This window comes from Chiloscyllium plagiosum, chromosome 40 (genome assembly GCF_004010195.1).
Source record: "Chiloscyllium plagiosum isolate BGI_BamShark_2017 chromosome 40, ASM401019v2, whole genome shotgun sequence".
Taxonomy (NCBI): domain Eukaryota; kingdom Metazoa; phylum Chordata; class Chondrichthyes; order Orectolobiformes; family Hemiscylliidae; genus Chiloscyllium; species Chiloscyllium plagiosum.
Window position 1 is genome coordinate 15,706,256 of NC_057749.1, and position 18,177 is coordinate 15,724,432.

Here is an 18,177-nt window from a genome sequence, read left to right on the forward strand (position 1 = left end):
AGGGGAGAGAGAGAACGGGGGCAGGGGAGAGAGAGAACGGGGGCAGGGGAGAGAGAGAACGGGGTTGGGAAAGGCATGGGGAGCGAGAGAGACAAGTGGGAGGGGAGTGCGTGCGGGGGGTGGAATCTGATCCAGCGTTCAGGCAGCACATGCACTTTCTGGAGGCCATTTACTCCGAGTGCTACATGCTCATGGCCCTACAGCCATTACCATGGCAACTGCCCTCCCTGCAGGGCACTGGGCCTTTCTCATGGGAGATGGTGTTAAAATGGATGGTAAAACATCACACCCAAACGCCACAGTTCCATTAAAATGTGACAGCAGCTGCTCATCACTGAAGGGAGGGTGTTAAAGCCTTCACAACCCAGAGAGCAGGATTCACCTCAGGAAGAGGTAGCTCAACCCTTTCAGCTCCTTCCTAAATTTCCACAAGTGTGCACGCACATGTGCATGGCTGTGTGCACGCATGTCTGTACACGTGCATGTCGATGCAAACGTGTGTCTGAACGTGCATCTCTGTGGTGCAGTGCACATGTATATGCCCAAATTTCCCTGCAGAGTTTGGAGCGAGGATAGACTTGGAAAATCAGTGATGCCTGCCATAGTCAAAAGGCCTCTGGTTCTCAGTCGATGATTGATTAGATTAGATTAGGTTCCCTACAGCGTGAAAATGGGCTATTTGGCCCAAAATGTCCACACCAACCCTCCAAAGAGTAACCCACCCAGTCCCATTCCCCTACCCTACATTTACCCCTGACTAATGCACCTAACATTATGGACAATTTAGCATGGTCAATTCACCCTGACCTGCACACCTTTGGGTTGTGGGAGGAAACCGGAGCGCCCGGAGGAAACCCACGCAGACACGGGGAGAATGTGCAAACTCCACACAGACAGTCACCCGAGGCAGGAATCGAACCCAGGTCCCTGGCGCGGTGAGGCAGCAGTGCTAACCACTGAGCCACCGTGGCACCCAGTTGGTCAGTTGTGGTGCGGTGCCAAGAGTTCAGTGAAGAGGAATCAGTCAGGGCTCAGGGGATGTTCGGACGTGGGTGGGATTGGGACGGGGAGATTAAAGTTGAACACGGGCGATTTGATCAGCGTCCTGCCTCCTGCCCGTGATCTTACTTTCGAGACTGAAGACGGCTGAGTGGTTACCGTCCTCCTGGACCGGAGTCTCCAGCTGCATCCTCAGACAGAGTTTGCCATTGGCTGTGGCGGCTGAGGGGGACTCTGGGCTTGCCGTTCCTCGTACACTTCCCTCCGCTGTAACATCACTGGTTGCCATGGCATTGTCAGGCGTGACATCTGTCGTTGCTATGGCACGGTCTTCAAGCTCTGAAGAGCAAAACAACAGACAAGAGGAATAGAAGGAGTTACTCTGTTGGATTTTAGCTCAGAAATGGATGGAGGTCCCTCCTCATCCTCTCTGACAGTGATAGTCATGGAGCTGTCTGTACCCAACACACTGCCTTTGTGCTAAAGCTTTCCAACAAACCTCAAGATGATCAAACGCAGTTATCCACTGGCCTCAGCAACGCTCTCCCTCTCTTGTGTCTGAGGCTCCAGTACCACGCCACAGACTCAAGCTTGGCATGCAGAGGAGCACTCCCAGTGCAGCGCTGAGGGACTGCTGCACCGTCACAGACCTCAGATCGTCTTGTTGCCCCCTCAGGTGGGCAACACAGATCTCTTGGTCTGTTCTGAAGCCCAGCTGTTCTCCGCAGTGAAGATTAGAGTTTTGCTGGAAAAGCACAGCAGGTCAGGCAGCATCCGAGGAGCAGGAGAATCAACGTTTCAGGCATGAGCCCTTCATCACATCTCCATGGCTCTCAGCCATGCTTGAATGTTGAAATAGGCTGGAGGCGCTGAATGGTCTCCTCCATTTCCTTTTGCCCGAAATGTCGATTTTCCTGCTCCTCAGATGCTGCCTAACCTGCTGTGCTTTTCCAGCACCACTCTAATCTTGACTCTAATCTCCAGCATTTGCAGGACCCACTTCTGCCCTGTTCTGCACAGTGCCCTTCTTTACCATGGTAGGAGTTTCCTTTTTCAACAGACACCAGCATGGGTGACTCAGTGGTTAGCACTGCTGCCTCACAGCGCCAGGGACCCGGGTTCAATACCAGCCTCGGGTGACTGTCCGTGTGGAATTTGCACACTCTCCCCATGTCTGTGTGGGTTTCCTCAGGGTGCATTGGCCATGGGGAATTGCCCGTAGTGTCCAGGGATGTGCAGGCTGGGTGGGTTAGCCACAGTTAATGCGAGGTCACCGGGATATGGTGAGGGTCTGGGTCTGGGTCTGGGTGGGATGCTCTTTGGAGGGTCGGTGTAGACTTGATGGGCCAAATAGCCTCTTCCTGCACTCTGAGGGCTCTATGAGCTTTGAACCTGAGCACGATCGATACAAGATCCATCACCAATGAATCCAATCGGGAATTCAGGACAGACAGGAGTGAATTGGGGCTGAAGTGAATCCAATTAAAGGGAAGGCCAGATATACTCAGGAGGGAGAGGGGATTAAAAACTGGGTGCTGCTGATTGGGCAGGTTGAAGGGAGAAGGCTCAAAGGGCAGAATGGACTGTAAATACTGCTTCGCTGGGAACTTACCAATGGGAGTGCTGTGCCTGGGGCCTTGCTTCAACGAACCAATGAGAGGCGGGGTACCACCAACTATCGGCTGGATAACATCACCCTCTTTCGGTAATGTGAAGTGGAAAGGAATTTCTGGAGGGGGGCGGGGAAAGAGGGGAAAGACGAACATCCACAATTGGTTGTGTCAAAGGAGAACCACATCACCCACAGCCTGTCACTGCCCCCAGCTCCAGCAGGTTTACCATCACTCCTCCTAATTGGAGGGGCCCTCGCCACACCCACACACGCACACGCCTACTTCTCCTTCCTTCTGGAAGTTTCCAACTGTCCCCTCCTGAAAGACTTCCGAAAGGCACGGCCTCAGGTTATCCCCTCATTCTGCCCCTTTCCCACAGGCAAGCGCAGCTATGGGTGGGGAACCCTCACTCGACCCAGAAGCACTGAATTCTTACAGACACGGCTGGGACAGGCACAGTGGGCTGAATGGCCTCCTTCTGCACCCTCTGGACAGCAGGATCAAATGGGAGCTACAGCTAGTGCACCAGGCCAGCTCAGCCAGCTTCAAACAGATCGACTGCTTCCCCACCACTGGCTCTGCAATCCCGTGCCAATCTCTAGCCGTTTCCCCATATCCCTATCACTATCCAAAACAAATCCAACCTCCGGATGCCTCAATCGAACCTGCCTCCACCACATTTCCACGCAGTGCTGTCCACACCCTACCCACTCACTTTGCTCACTGCACAGCTCATGCCAGTGTCTGGGTCCATGTGTGTTTGATTTGATTTGATTTATTATTGTCCCATGTACCTAGGTACAGTGAAAAACCTTGCTTTGCATGCAGTACAAACAGATCATTCTCATAAAAAGTGCATTAGAGAAATAGGCCAGAGCGAGGAATACAATGTTACAGCTGCAAGGAAGGTGCACAGAGTGAGATGCCCCTTCAAAAGACTAATAACAGCAGGGAAGAAGCTGCTCTTGAATCTGTTAGTACGTGTGTTTAAACTTTTGTATTTTCCACCTGATGACAGAAGAGGTTGCAAGAGATTATTACTGGGGTGGGTTGTGTGTGCATGTGTAAAAGAGAGAGAGACAGACGATAGACAATAGACAATAGGTGCAGGAGTAGGCCATTCAGCCCTTCGAGCCTGCACCGCCATTCAATATAATCATGGCTGATCATTCAGTCTTTCAGTGTAAGGTAATCCTGCCATTCCAGGAATTGACCTCGTGAACCTACGCTGCACTCCCTCAATAGCCAGAATGTCTTTTCTCAAATTTGGAGACCAGAACTGCACACAGTACTCCAGGTGTGGTCTCACCAGTGCCCTGTACAGCTGCAGAAGAACCTCTTTGCATTGTTGCCATCTTGGATCCCCTTACTTGTCCAATTTAATGTGTCCCTGCAATTAGAGTCATAGAGATGTACAGTACAGAAACAGAACCATTGGTCCAACTGTTCCATGCCGACCAGATATCCTAACCTAATCTAGTGCCATTTAGCCCATATCCCTCTAAACCCTTCCCAATCATGTACCCACCCGGTTTAATTTAAATGTTGTAATTATACCGGCCTCCACCACTTCCTTTGGCAGTTCATTCCACACTCGCACCACCCTCTGCATGAAAAACTTGCAACTTAACTCCCTTTTAAATCTTTCCCCTCTCATTGTAAACCTCATAGAGATGTACAGCATGGAAACTGACCCTTCGGTCCAACTCATCCATGCCAACCAGATATCCCAACCTGATCTAGTCCCATCTGCCAGCACCCAGCCCATAGCCCTCCAAACCCTTCCTATTCACATACCCATCCAGATGCCTTTTAAATGTTTTAAACCTATGTCCTCTTGTTTTGGATTCCACTACCCTGGGGAAAAGACCTTGTCTATTTACCATATCTGTGCCCCTCATGATTTTATAAACCTTTCAATTTTCAATTATAATCAATATTTGCCTCTATGTGAATTTTCAATAACAGCAACATTTTATCTTGCAGCTGAGCCAAAATTGATTCGTGCGGATTAAACATGGACTGCTTGGGTAGAATTGTGCACTGTAGTTAGTTTTGGTTGGAGATGTTTCCTTTCAAACAGATGCTACAGCTATGGATTGAATGTTGTGTGAATTCTGAATCAAATCTATTGCTGAAGCCAGCTGGACTAGACTCCCTGGGAGTAATGTGGAAACGGAGAGTGAGTGTGTGCGTGTGTGTGTGGAGAGAGTGTGTGTGTGTGTGTGTGGGAAAGAGAGAGAGAGAGAGACAAGGAGGGGGAGAGCAAAGAGAGGTTTGTAACGATCCTATCCCCCCTTTCCCCTGCCTAGTCCGCATTCTCCAAGCACAGACTGCGTTTACCTCAGCTCCTCCCCAGCTTTCTCCACCCAGGGTGTTGCCCTCTGACCCCCTCCATCCAGACTGTTTTACTTTCAGCTGCTCTTCCTTCCACAGAATGTTGGCATCCTCAACAATCCTGGTGTTTAAGACCCATCCGAAATAGGAACAGCAGTAGGCCACTCAGCCCCTCGAACCTGCTCCACCATTCAACAGGATCATGGCCCACCCAACACTCTTCGCATCCATTTTCCTGCAATTTCCCCGTAATCCACAATTCCCCAACTCGCCCTTTAACATACACAGGGACTCTGCCACCATAGCTCTCTGCAGCACAACCTTAACTGTTGCCCATCTCTAACTACCCTTGAACTGAGTGACTTGCTCAGCTATTTCAGAGTCAACCCCATTCGCGTGTTTGGAGTCATGTGTAGGCCAGGCTGGGTAAAGAGGGCAGATTTCCCTCCCTGAAGGGCATGAGTGAACCCTGCAGGTTTCTAACCAGCTCCAATGGTGAGATTCTAAGGCCTGAGGATTACTGACCCAGAAGCTGTGCCAACCTCATTCACTAAAGTGTCAGCGCTCACGTGGCATCACTACAGCGTACCTACCACCAGAACTGTCCAGAAGGCTCTTGGCGGACTGCTCCGATTGTGGAACATCTGCCAATCCCGTGCTCCGACTCTGCTCATCAGCTTCCACCTCCGGCTTCGGAGGTCCCGTTATCGGGCCAACGCCACGGGGTTTTGGGAATTCCGTGGCCTCAAGTTGGTGGTTCTGTCCCCCTGGGTAACTCCGGTCGTGTCTCGGGCTCTGGCCGCTCACGTTCTTCGGATCCATCAGGGAGGCCCGATCTTTAGGCTGCACCTTCGGTTCGGCCTGATCTCCAGCCTGCATCTTGATGACCAGCTTTGCCTGGAGATGCTTCCCGGGCTCAGCCGTACCGACGGCCGGTGAAGGCGGCAGCTTGCTGTCGATGGGGCGAGCGTCGCGGTCTCCTGGAGACGCTCTGTGGAGTTTCTCCGATATCAGCAGGACCCCCTCCAGCGGTTTCGGCCGCACCATCACAACCAGCTCCCCGCCCTCCTGCCGACTCCCGCCAACGGCCCCAAGGCTCCGGGAAACAGTAGCTGCCCCCTCGCCCTCCCTGCTTCGGAAACGTCCAGAATTTGTAACAGGAGGCTCCGGGGACTCAGAACATTCCGGTTCAGCGGAGACTGGGGCCCTCGCCTCACTGGGGCTCTCCTTTAATCCCAAGTCAGACGGAGCGTCCAGCTCCTGCTCCATCAGCTCCTCGTCCTCCTTCGGTCGTGATGTCTTGCAGAGTGTCTCAGATTGTGCAGCTTCGAGAAGGAGGGTCACTCCTTGGACAGTCCCACTCCCGTCCTCTTTGACAGTTCGTCTCACCTCGTGCTCCTCCACTCTGGGAGCCCCGGGTCCACCCTCTGCCTCACACATCGACATCTCCTTCACCGCTGCTCCTTTCACCAGGAGGACGGGTTTGGGCGGGTCCCCGTGGGGAGAGCTGGGGCGAAGGAGGGGAGAGGGGGGCGACACTCTGCTCGATTGCTCAGATCTGCCGGGCGCCTCACCCGCAGCTAGCTCACCCGCACTGTGTTTGACATCCGGCCCCTCGGCAGCACTTTCCGGAGCATCTGTAACCGCGGCTCGATGGCTGGGCTCTTGGCTCTCTCCCGTCAATCGGAGGTGAACGCTGTGGTTTCCCTCAGACTCTCCTTTCACGGTGGGATCTTCACCAGCTCCTCCTTCGATCTGCGTGGCCTGGCTATCCTCCTCAGCCTGGGACTCACTGTCGTCCGTCTCCATCAGCTGCAGGCGCTCGCTGGCCGACAGTCTCAGTTCAAAAGGCTCCCCGGCCCCATCGTCGTGTTTCTTAAACCCCCCAAGGTCTGAGCTCCCAGTCCGTCCTCGGTCTTCCCTCTCCCCCATCGCCTCTCTGTCCTCGGGTATGCTAGAGGGGTTTCCCTTCAGATCCACAGCAGACGTGACCCCTCCACCATGGCCACTGCCTTCTCTCAGGCTGGGTGTGGGCACGAAAATATCCTTCAAAAACAAACACACTGCAGTTACTTCGCCGACTAGAGAAACCCGTAACTTGGACAAAATACAGCAACAAAAACACAACCATTCCGACGGAGGGTCACTGGATACGAAACGTTAACTCTACATCCCTCACACCCTCCTGTCTCAGAGACAATGCTGTCCCTTCTTCCTCCCTCCTGTTCCTTTATGTGGTACCTGTTCGTTAAACGAGATATTTTATCCAAGTTACACACTTAACAAAAAAAAAAGGACAAACTTCAGGCGCTGGAAATCAGAAAAAAAAACAGAACCATTCTGAAAGGGTCACTGGACCTGAAAAGTTACCTCTATACTGTATCTCTCTCCACAGACACGGCCAGGCCTGCTGAGTTCCTCCAGTAATGTCCATTCTTGTTTCTGATTTCCAGCATCCAAAGTTCTTTACTTTTTTTGTGCTTAGTGGCTAAATGTTGCGTGCAATCTGGTCCTTCCGATAGGAAGGATGTTGTGAAACTTGAAAGAGTTCAGAAAAGATTTACAAGGATATTGCCAGGGTTGGAGGATTTGAGATATAGGGAGAAATTGAATAGGCTGGGGCTGTTTTCCCTGGAGCAATGGAGGCTGAGAGATGACTTTATAGAGGTTTATAAAATCATGAGGGGCATGGATAGGGTAAATAGGCCAAGTCTTTTCCCTGGGGTGGGGGAATCCAGAACTAGAGGGGCATAGGTTTAGGGTGAGAGGGGAAAGGTCTAAAAGAGATCTAAGGGGCAACTTTTTCACGCCAAGGGTGGTACGTGCATGGAATGATCTGCCAGAGGATGTGGTGGAGGCTGGTACAATTGCAACATCTAAAAGGCATCTGGATGGGTATATGAATAGGAAGGGTTTGGAGGGATATGGGCCGGGTGCTGGCAGGTGGGACTAGATTGGGTTGGGATATCTGGTCAGCATGGACGAGTTGGGCCGAAGGGTCTGTTGCCGTGCTGTACATCTCTATGACTAACTCGGATAAAATATCACGTTTGACATACAAATACCGCAGAAAGGAACAGGAGGGAACAAGGAGGGGACAGCATTGTCTCGGAGGCAGGAGGATGTGAGGGATTGGAGTTCAGAATGCAGGTTAAAACAGCACTGCCCAACAGCGACAGTGCTGCTCTGTCAGTTATGCCATCATTCAGCTAAGATGTACCAACTTCTGAATTGTCCCCGGGGACCTGGTTAAAAAAAGAATCCCAATCTCAAAGAATAGCAGGGAGTTTTACCCAAATGTCATGACAAATATTTATCCATCATCTCACATCCAAAACAAGCTCATACAATGACTACTAAGTCATTATAGCACAGACAAAGACCATTTGACCCATTGTGTCTGTGCTAGCCCACCTGGGCAGCAATTCATGTCAAAAGCAAAGATTAATTTCCTCACTGACAGGAAGGGGGCTCCCTTGTGCGATTTGGTTGCCATGTTACAACAGGAACTACATTTTTATTTTAAATTTAAAAACGCATGTTCAGGAGGACACTCAACCCATCAAACGTGTTCCATTGTTTCGTGAGATCATGGCTGACTTCTACCTCCGGGCCATTTACTTCTCTTTGCCCTCCACAGCCCCGATCCAACAAAAATCTCATCATTCCAAGATTTGGAAGCGCCAACAGAACTTGGAATAAAATTAACTGCAATTCGCCCACTATTAACGCTGGGTAAATGATGTTCAAAGAGGCTGGATCAGTTAGATCTATAGAGTTTACAGGAATGAGGGGAATCTCAGAAGAATCCTATAAAAATTTAACAGGACTCGACAGGGTAAACACACAAAGGACGGTCCTGGTGACCAGAGTGTCGAGGATCAAGGGTCTCTCCCTCAGGATAGAGGTTCAGACTAAGATAAGGAAGAGTAGGCCATTCTGGACTGAGATGAGGAGAGCCTTCTGCCCAGACAGAGTGAGCCTGTGGAATTCACTGCCACAGGCAGCAATGGAGACCGAAAAAACAGAACATTTTCAAAAATGAGTTAGATATTGTTCTTGGGTTTAAAGGGATCAAAGGGTATGGGGGAGAAAGTAGGAAAAGGCGACTGCGATTGCACAATGAGCCACGGTCATACTGAATGGCGGGGCAGACTCGAGGGGCTGAATAGCCTCCTCCTGCTTCCTTATTGCTGTGTAAACCGACGAGTGATTTGGGGCCAATATGGGGTGTCCTGTGGACAAGTAATCACCACAAACCATTGGACAACTCGTAGCCATTTCACCACCAGCTTCCTGAAAACAGGACGTCACAGTGGTTAGCACGGACGCCTCACGGCGCCAGGGACCCAGGTTCGATTCCAGCCTCGGGTCACTATCGGCGTGGAGTTTGCACATTGTCCTCATGTCTGTGGGGGTTGCTCTGGGTTAGGTGGGTTAGCTATGGGAAACGCAGTAGGGGAGGTGTGTCTGGGTGGGATGCTCTTCAGGGGGTCTGTGCAGACTCAGTGGGCCGAATGGCCTGCTCCCACACTGCAGGAATTCAATTTGATCACAACAACCCTGTCAGAGCCAGGGGGTTCCTGCATTTCTGCCCTAGATACAACTTCAACCCTCCGTAAAAACAGTTATTTGATCAAGTGGCTTTTTACAGTCAAATTTATGATCCTGAGGCATCACCAATCTCTCTGCAGCTAAACAGGGGGCCACAGAGCTTTGTAAAACCCTGAACAAGCCCCGATCACTTACATGGGAGAGGTCTGGCAGCGAAGGCACAGGGAGCAGCTGTCCAGCTGTGAAAGCGGGAATGCTCTCAGATACTGGAGTCGATGCCTGTGGAGCTCGGAGGGAAGCGCGCTCAGTCTGCTCCACCGGCTGGTCCATTTCCATTGGCTCCTCCTCCTCACATGGAGCTTTCCCCGATTGGCTGGTAAGTGGCACGGAGGTATCCATTGGCTCCTCTGCTGGAACAGAATCACGGAAAACATTTCTCTCAGCTGGACGCTTGCACTCTTGCTCATTTCCATTTCCCCCTCGGAATTTGGAACAATGGCAGATTTTATTTTAGATCACTCAAAGTAAAACACACTTCATCATGGATACCATTTCATCTGATCCAGCATCTATCTAACCCCATGCTGTCCCTGTCCTGGGAGTGTTTGATGGGGACAGTGTAGAGAGAGCTTTACTCTGTATCTAACCTCATGCTGTCCCTGCCCAGGGAGTGTTTGATAGGGACAGTGTAGAGAGAGCTTTACTCTGTATCTAACCTCATGCTGTCCCTGCCTAGGGAGTGTTTGATAGGGACAGTGTAGAGAGAGCTTTACTCTGTATCTAACCTCATGCTGTCCCTGTCCTGGGAGTGTTTGATGAGGACAATGTAGAGGGACCTTTACTTTCAACTTAAAAGAGTCGAGGGAGCTGTCACTCTGTGTCCTTTATAACAAAGTGCATCACCTCACACTTCTCCATATTTCATTTTATCTGCCTATTATCCACCCACTTTCTTCTCACCTTCTGAAGTTCCACACCTCACAGTTTACAATTCTCCCATTCTTCACACTCTCAGATACAATAAACCGAATTAAAACTGCGGTTCACGATGACCATGTTAATAAAGATCCTGTGCCCAGTGTGGCTCTGAGCTGTCAGAATAAAACAGTTCCCCAGTCCATGCAGTTACTTAGGCCTTAGTGAGACACAGATATTGTTTAGGAGAAAGTGAGGACTGCAGATGCTGGAGATCAGAGCTGAAAAATGTGTTGCTGGAAAAGCGCAGCAGGTCAGGCAGCATCAAAGGAGCAGGAGAATCGATGTTTTGGGCATAAGCCCTTCAGAGCCCAAGACCAGGTAGGTTTCAGGTCAGTCAGGATTCCTTTTCTAGAGACTACAGAGACATACAGCACAGAAACAGACCCTTCGGTCCAACTGGTCCATGCCGACCACGTTCCCAAACTTAACTTATCCCACTGTCTGCATTTGGCTCATATCCCTCCAAACCTTTCCTATTCGTGACCTTATCTAAAAGCTATTCAAATGTTGTAACCATACCCACAACTGCTACTTTCTTTGGAAGTTCATTCCATACATGAACCAATGTGTAAGAAAATTGTCCCTTATATCCTTGTTAAATCTTTCTCCTCTCATCATAAAATCATGCCCCCTAATCTTGAAATCCCCCCACCCTAAGGAAAAGATACCTACCACTGACCCTGTCTTTACCACTCATGATTTTATAAACCTCTACAAAGGTCACCTCTCAACCTCCAGTGAAAGGTGTCCCAGTCTATCTCAAAGTCTTCCACACCCAGCAACATCCTGGGAAATCATTTCTCAACCTCCTGCAGATTAATAATATCCTTCCTATAACAGGGTGACCAGAACCGGACACAGTATTCCAGAAGAGGCATCACCAATGTCCTGTACAACCTCAGCATGACGTTCCAACTCCTACACTCAAACGTCTGAGCAAAGAAGCCAAGTGAGCTACAAGTTAGCCACCCTGTCTACCTGTGACTAGCCACAGACTACTGTGCATGAGTAAAGCATGGAACAAAACTGGGACTCTCAGCATCAGATACACCACAGATATTTGCAGGAAATGTCAATGGAGATATGAACTGGGAATTACTGGGTTCTGTGGAACTGCACCCCAACACCATGATCCCCCAGGATTTTGCAGAGACTGGGATACGGAATACAGTTCAGATCATCATAATTAAGGAAGAATACACCTGTGTTTAAGGTAGTGCAGGAGAAAGTGAGGACTGCAGATGCTGGAGATCAGAGTCGAGAGAGTGGTGCTGGAAAAGGATAGCAGGTCAGGCAGCATCCAAGGAGAATCGACATTTCGGGCATAAGCCGTTCATCAGGAATCAAGGACCTATTGTGCTTTTCCAGCACCACACTCTCGACTTTATGGTGGTGTAGCCCTGGTTCCCAGGGATTGTCATGTTGAGAAGCCGAGCCAGTTAGATCTATCATCCAGCTCAATTCCAGAGTACAGGCAGTGAAATGTATGAGAGTCTGAAAGGGGTTTCACAAGACAGGCAGAGAGAGAACTTTCCTACTGATTGGGACATGGACTCAGATGGAACTGATCACTCAGGACTGAGATGAGGAGAGAGTTCTTCAGTCAAGAGGTTTGTGAATCTTTGGAGTGCTCTCCCCCAGAGAGCTCTGGATGTCCCATTGCCGACTACACTTAGCGCGGAACAAATGGATTTTGGTCTCTCGAGTAATTTGAGGGAAATGGGAAGTGGGCGGGAACGTGCAGGAGTGTGTGTGTGCGCACACATATAGGTTGTGGGATGGGACTCTAATCGACAATCTATCCTCAATAACCTCCAACAAATCACTCCTTGGTCTCAAACTGCTACAGACAACAAATCAACTGCAATGATACAAGATGGAGGCTCATCACCACCTTCTCAAGAAGAAGCAGATGTTCACTCTCGCTTTCAAATCCCTTCAGAGCCTCTGGCCTCTCTCCCTCATCCCCCAGCTCCACAATTCTCCGCACACCTCTAACTCTGGCCTCTGACGCATCCCTAATTATCATCGTCACTAATGGGAGGCTGTAGCCCGAAGCTACAAAATTCACTCTCACTTCCCTACTTTAAGACACTTCTTAAAGACCTCTGTAGTCAAGCGTTTGGTCACCTGACCGAGTCAATGCCTCCCTGTCATATTTGGTTTGACAGTACTCCTGCAAAGCGCCTGGAGACATTTCACAATGTCAAAAGGTGCCACATAAATACAAGTAGCAGTTGTTGTTGTAAGCACAGAGATCCTCTCAATCAGCTGAAGCAAAAAGGACGTTCTGAGGCAGAGGGTGGTTACAGGTCAATATTCCCCTGCCCATCACCGTTACCTAAATCTGGGTCTTGCTTGGTCGGGCTGTTGGGAACAATGATAGGGGTTGGTCCGAAGGACTCCTGGGATGGGTCAATCACATTACTGGAACTTCTGTGAAAAGAATCAGCACTTTGTTAGGAATTACAGACAGATATTAACGCTTTTACCAGCAAAACGTCTCTAGGCGATCAACTCTGAGGCCTCACGCACAGCCCATTCCCACACCCTGCTCCTATACCGGACAGTTCCAGGAAAAGCCGTTGCCCTGGAGACGGCCAGAATTCGGCCTGACTGGCGGTCATGCCTCAGCGGCCTGGGGCCCAAGCTCTGGAATACTCTCCCTAAACCCCTCCTCCTCTCTGCCTTTCTGACATTTCTCAAAATAATAACTACAAAGTCATTACAGGTATCCCCCACGTTTCAAAAGTTTGCATTATGCCACCACTTCACTGACATTAGTACCTGTTTTTGCTAGCCAAAAGGAATCCAAAGAGGATTTTACCTTTTACAAGAAAAGTAATTGCTTCTCCACTTTATACCATTTCGGCTTACAAACGGTTTCAAAGGAATGCTCTATTTTAAGGGGAACCTTGTATTGCAAGTACCTCCTCACAAAGTTTTGAGAAGGTTTGTAGCTCAGGTTGAGGTTCTGGATGTAGGTTTGCTCGCTGAGCTGGGAGGTTCACTTCCAGACGTTTCGTCACCATACTAGGTAACATCTTCAGCGAGCCTCCAGGCGAAGCACAGCTGATGATTTCTGCTTTCTATTTGTGTGTTTGGGTTTCTTTGATAAACAGAAAACAGATGGGTGATGAAACATCTGAAAATGAACCTTCCAGCTCAGTGAGCAAACCTACATCCAAGTACCTCTTCATCCGACTTGTCAAATTCTGCTTGCCTCTCGCTCCTCTCGGGATGCTTTGTTAACTTGCTACATAAATGCAAGTTCATGGTGGCTGAAGGAGACGGGCATCTCTGTGGATGGGGAAAAACATTAAAATGCCACATTAGGATCACCCAGTGCAGCAGCAGTGTGTACCATCTACAAGAGGCGCTGCAGAAATTCATCCAAGATCCTCAGACAGCAGCTTCCAAACTCACAACTATTTCCATGTCAAAGGACAGGGAAATGAGGCCTGGGGCAGATCAGCCATGATCTTACAGAATGGCCAAGCAGACTTGATGGGCTGAATGGCCTACGTCTTCATGCCGTTGGTACCAATCTAACCCACACTGACCATTCGGCCAACCCACTCCCTCCATGCAGGAGACCAAGTTGCCATGACAACATGCAGGGTTGTAGACCGAAGCTCTGGGTAGTGATGGTGGACACTCCAATCACCCACGTGGTTGTCCAGGAATCTCTCATGCTCCGACCCCTGGCCTTTGGTGAATATTGGAAGGACGGACACGTTGACCCTCAACATGTTTGACTGTGTTAAAGCAAGCTTGTCTTGACCCAGTCCAGCCTCAGAGTGGGACTCCAACCTGGAGCTTCAGGCTCAGAGGCAGGGACACTACACACTGCAGGCCTTCCATAGATTACACCCGGAAAATGGACAGGTTCAGAGAAGGAATTCCATAGCTTTGGACTTGGATAGTTGGAATCAAACCACCGACGGAAATACACAGGTGGCCAGGACTGAAGTTAAAATAGAATTGAATCAAATCAAAGCAGGTTTTCTTTGAGATGGTGATCAAACAGGTGGATGAGGGTAAAGCAGTTGATGTGTACATGGGTTTCAGTAAGGCGTTTGTTAAGGTTCCCCAAGGTAGGCTATTGCACAAAATACGGAGGCATGGGATTGAGGGTGATTTAGCAGCTTGGATCAGAAATTGGCTAGCTGTAAGAAGACAGAGGGTGGTGGTGGATGGGAAATATTCATCCTGGAGTTCAGTTACTAGTGGTGTTTCGCAAGGATCTGTTTTGGGCCCACTGTTGTTTGTCATTTATATAAATGACCTGGATGAGGGTGTAGAAAGATGGGTTAGTAAATTTGCAAATGACACTAAGGTCGGTGGAGTTGTGGATAGTGACGAAGGATGTTGCAGGTTACAGAGGGACATAGATAAGCTGCAGAGCTGGGCTGAGAGGTGGCAAATGGAGTTTAATGCAGAAAACTGTGAGGCGATTCATTTTGGAAGGAGCAACAGGACTGCAGAGTACTGGGCTAATGGTAAGATTCTTGGTAGTGTGGGTGAACAGAGAGATCTCAGTGTCCATGTACATAGATCCCTGAAAGTTGCCACCCAGGTTGATAGGGCTATGAAGAAGGCATATGGTGTGTTAGCTTTTATTGGTAGAGGGATTGAGTTTTGGAACCATTAAGTCATGCTGCAGCTGTACAAAATTCTGGTGCGGCCGCACTTGAAGTATTGCATACAGTTCTGGTCACTGCATTATAGGAAGGATGTGGATGCTCTGGAACGGGTTCAGAGGAGATTTACTAGGTATGGTGGGAAGGTCTTATGAGGAAAGCCTGAGACACCGGAGGCTGTTTTTGTTAGAGAGAAGGTTGAGAGGTGCCTTAATTGAGACATATTATGGCGATGGCCAGCATGAGGGGACATAGTTTTAAATTGAGGGGTGATAGATAATGGGACAGATGTCAGAAGCATTTTATTTTACTCAGAGAGTAGTAGGGGCATGGAAAGCACTGCCCGCAACACTAGTGGACTCGCCAACCTTAAGGGCAATTGAATGGTCATTAAATAGGCATATAGACAAGAATGGAATAGTGTATGTTAGATGGGCTTCAGATTGGTTCCACAGGTCAGCGCAACATAGAGGGCTGAAGGGCCTGTACTGCACCATAATGTTCTATGTTCTAGGCCATTTGGCCCATTGAGTCCACACCTACCCTCTGAAAAGCATCCTACCCAATAAGACCCACCTCCTTACCCTATCCCCGTAATCCTGCATTTCCCATGGCTAACCCACCAAGCCTACACATCTTTGGATTGTGGGAGGAAACCGTAGCACCCAGGGGAAACCCACACAGACAGGGGAAGAATGTGCAAACTCCACACAGACAGCCCACGGGTTGAATGGAACCCAGTCCCCGGTGCTGTGAGGCAGCTGGGCTAACCATGGAGCCACCGTGCTGGAGAGGCTACATAGATCGGGATATTCGAAAATCTGGACATTAGGATGGAAATTTTAATTGCGAGGCATTGCCAGATCCAGATTTTAAATGACTATTGAATAACAGAGTATTGGTGAGCTCCACTGTGATGGACACTTACTCCGACAGACTCTCCTGGACCAGGGACTGCTGCCCAGAAAGATGCAGGACTTGCAGGCGATCGACGTGAGCAACCAAAACACTTTCATTTCTCAGATGGATGGCTGCAGTGGGACCTGAGAGAGGGGGAGAGAGGGGGGGAGAAAAGAAAGAGAAAAAGAAAGAGAGAAAGAAAAAGAAAGAGAGACAGGGAGGGAGACAGGGAGGCAGGCAGAGAGTGGGAGAGGTGGTAAAAAAAACACCAGCAGGATGGTCAAGAGATGAGCGATTCACTGCTGGGCACACAGACCCAAGGGAATTAATTCACCCATAATTCAACTCTCCCAAAGGTTCGATTTCTAGGTGCATACGGCTGAAGGGAAACACACCGAGCAGTGCGCAGACACATCACCACCAGGACACTGACAATTCAACACAATCAAACTGATGCTCCTCACCCACAAACAGGCCATTTCACCGGATCGATCCACGTCAGTGCCCTTGCATCATGTGGGACACGTTTCTCTCCTTCCCGACCGCAACATTCCCCTGACACTCTTTAACCATTCCCCCCCCCCACCAAACCCCTCCACCAGGAAGTGAGCCCTACATTCTCACCATTCTCTCGATACCGAGCTGCCTCCTGAACTCTTCATTGGATTCATATCTATAAAGAGCATAAAAAAACAAGAATAGGCCATTCAGCCCCTCAAGCCTCCTATCATGCCAACTCCTCATAGCCCTCAACTGCTGCTCGATCTTTCAAAACACCTGTCTCCTCTTTAAATACCTGCAGTCAGTTAGCCTCCACAACTCTCTGGGGGAGAGAATTCCAAAGATTTGTTGCCCTCTGGAAATTGAAACTCCTTTGCACGTCCCAAATTTTGTTCCAGTCTCTTCCACATGTTATAGAGTCAGAGATGTACAGCATGGAAACAGACCAACCCGTCCATGCCGATCAGATATCCCAACCCAAACCTAGTCCCACCTGCCAGCACCCGGCCCATATCCCTCCAAACCCTTCCTATTCATATACCCATCTAAATGCCTCTTAAATGTTGCAATTGTACCAGCCTCCACCACATCCCCTGGCAGCTCATTCCAAACACATACCACCCTCTGCGTGAAAAAAGTTGCCCCTTAGGTCTCTTATATCTTTCCCCTCTCACCCTAAACCTATGCCCTCTAGTTCTGGACTCCCCGACCCCAGGGAAAAGACTTTGTCTATTTATCCTATCCGTGCCCCTCATGATTTTATAAACCTCTATAAGGTCACCTCTCAGTCTCCGACGCTCCAGGGAAACCGGCCCCAGCCTGTTCGAAATCTTATTGATCTTCACCAAGTCACCAACTGAGCTTTCTTAATGCAGACAACTCCGGCCTGTAGAATCATAGTATAATCATAGAATCCCTACAGTGTGGAAGCAGACTATTCAGCCCATCAAGTCCACACCATCCCACCCAGACCCAATCCCTCATCCTATCTCTGCATTTCCCATGGCTAACCGACCTAACTGACATCTCTAGACACTAGGCGCAATTTAGCATGGCCAATCCACCCTAACCTGTACAGGAACCTGGAACAAACTCACACAGACACGGCAAGATGTGCAAACTTCACACAGTCACCCAAGGCTGGAATCGAACCCAGGTCCTGGGGCTGTGAGGCCGCATGGTCTCTCTGCCTTTTCCGATAGATGTATCCAGTCCATCTGGTACACATCTCCACAGCACTATGCCATGAACTCCATTAGATAAGACAAAAACAATATTTTCCACGAGGAACCTACATTTACATAGCACCTTTCACAATCTCAGCATGTTCCAAAACAGCCTTGAATTATTTTTGAAGTGCGTGCTCTCGGAAATGCAGTGGTCAATTTGTGCAGAGCAAGATCCCACAAACAACAATGTGACGTAAAACATGTAGTTGGCTATGATGTCAACTGACAGAAATTTCTTTTCCAGGACACTCAAGAGAAAAACCTGACCATCCTGTCGAAAAGGACAGTTTCTCTGACAATGCAGCACTCCCTCAGTAATGCACTGGGACATACACCTGTCTAGATTTTGTTGTGGGACTTGAATCCCTGACTGAGGGCAGAGACCATGAGCCACAGGTGACCCCTGTGAATGAAACACGCGGT

At 49.4% G+C, this 18,177-nt stretch overlaps 1 protein-coding gene across 1 annotated transcript in view; it reads right to left on the reverse strand.

Moving 5' to 3' along the window:
- The window catches only part of tp53bp1 (tumor protein p53 binding protein, 1), a 102,768-nt gene that overhangs the window by 34,495 nt on the left and 50,096 nt on the right, over positions 1-18,177 (reverse strand). Inside the window, exons 9-14 of the mRNA XM_043680118.1 lie at positions 16,053-16,167; positions 12,823-12,917; positions 9,699-9,913; positions 5,543-6,995; positions 2,612-2,728; positions 1,129-1,338 (exon numbers count right to left, since the gene is read on the reverse strand). Of these exons, the coding sequence (XP_043536053.1) occupies positions 1,129-1,338; positions 2,612-2,728; positions 5,543-6,995; positions 9,699-9,913; positions 12,823-12,917; positions 16,053-16,167 (2,205 nt within the window). The remainder of the gene's footprint in view (positions 1-1,128; positions 1,339-2,611; positions 2,729-5,542; positions 6,996-9,698; positions 9,914-12,822; positions 12,918-16,052; positions 16,168-18,177) is intronic.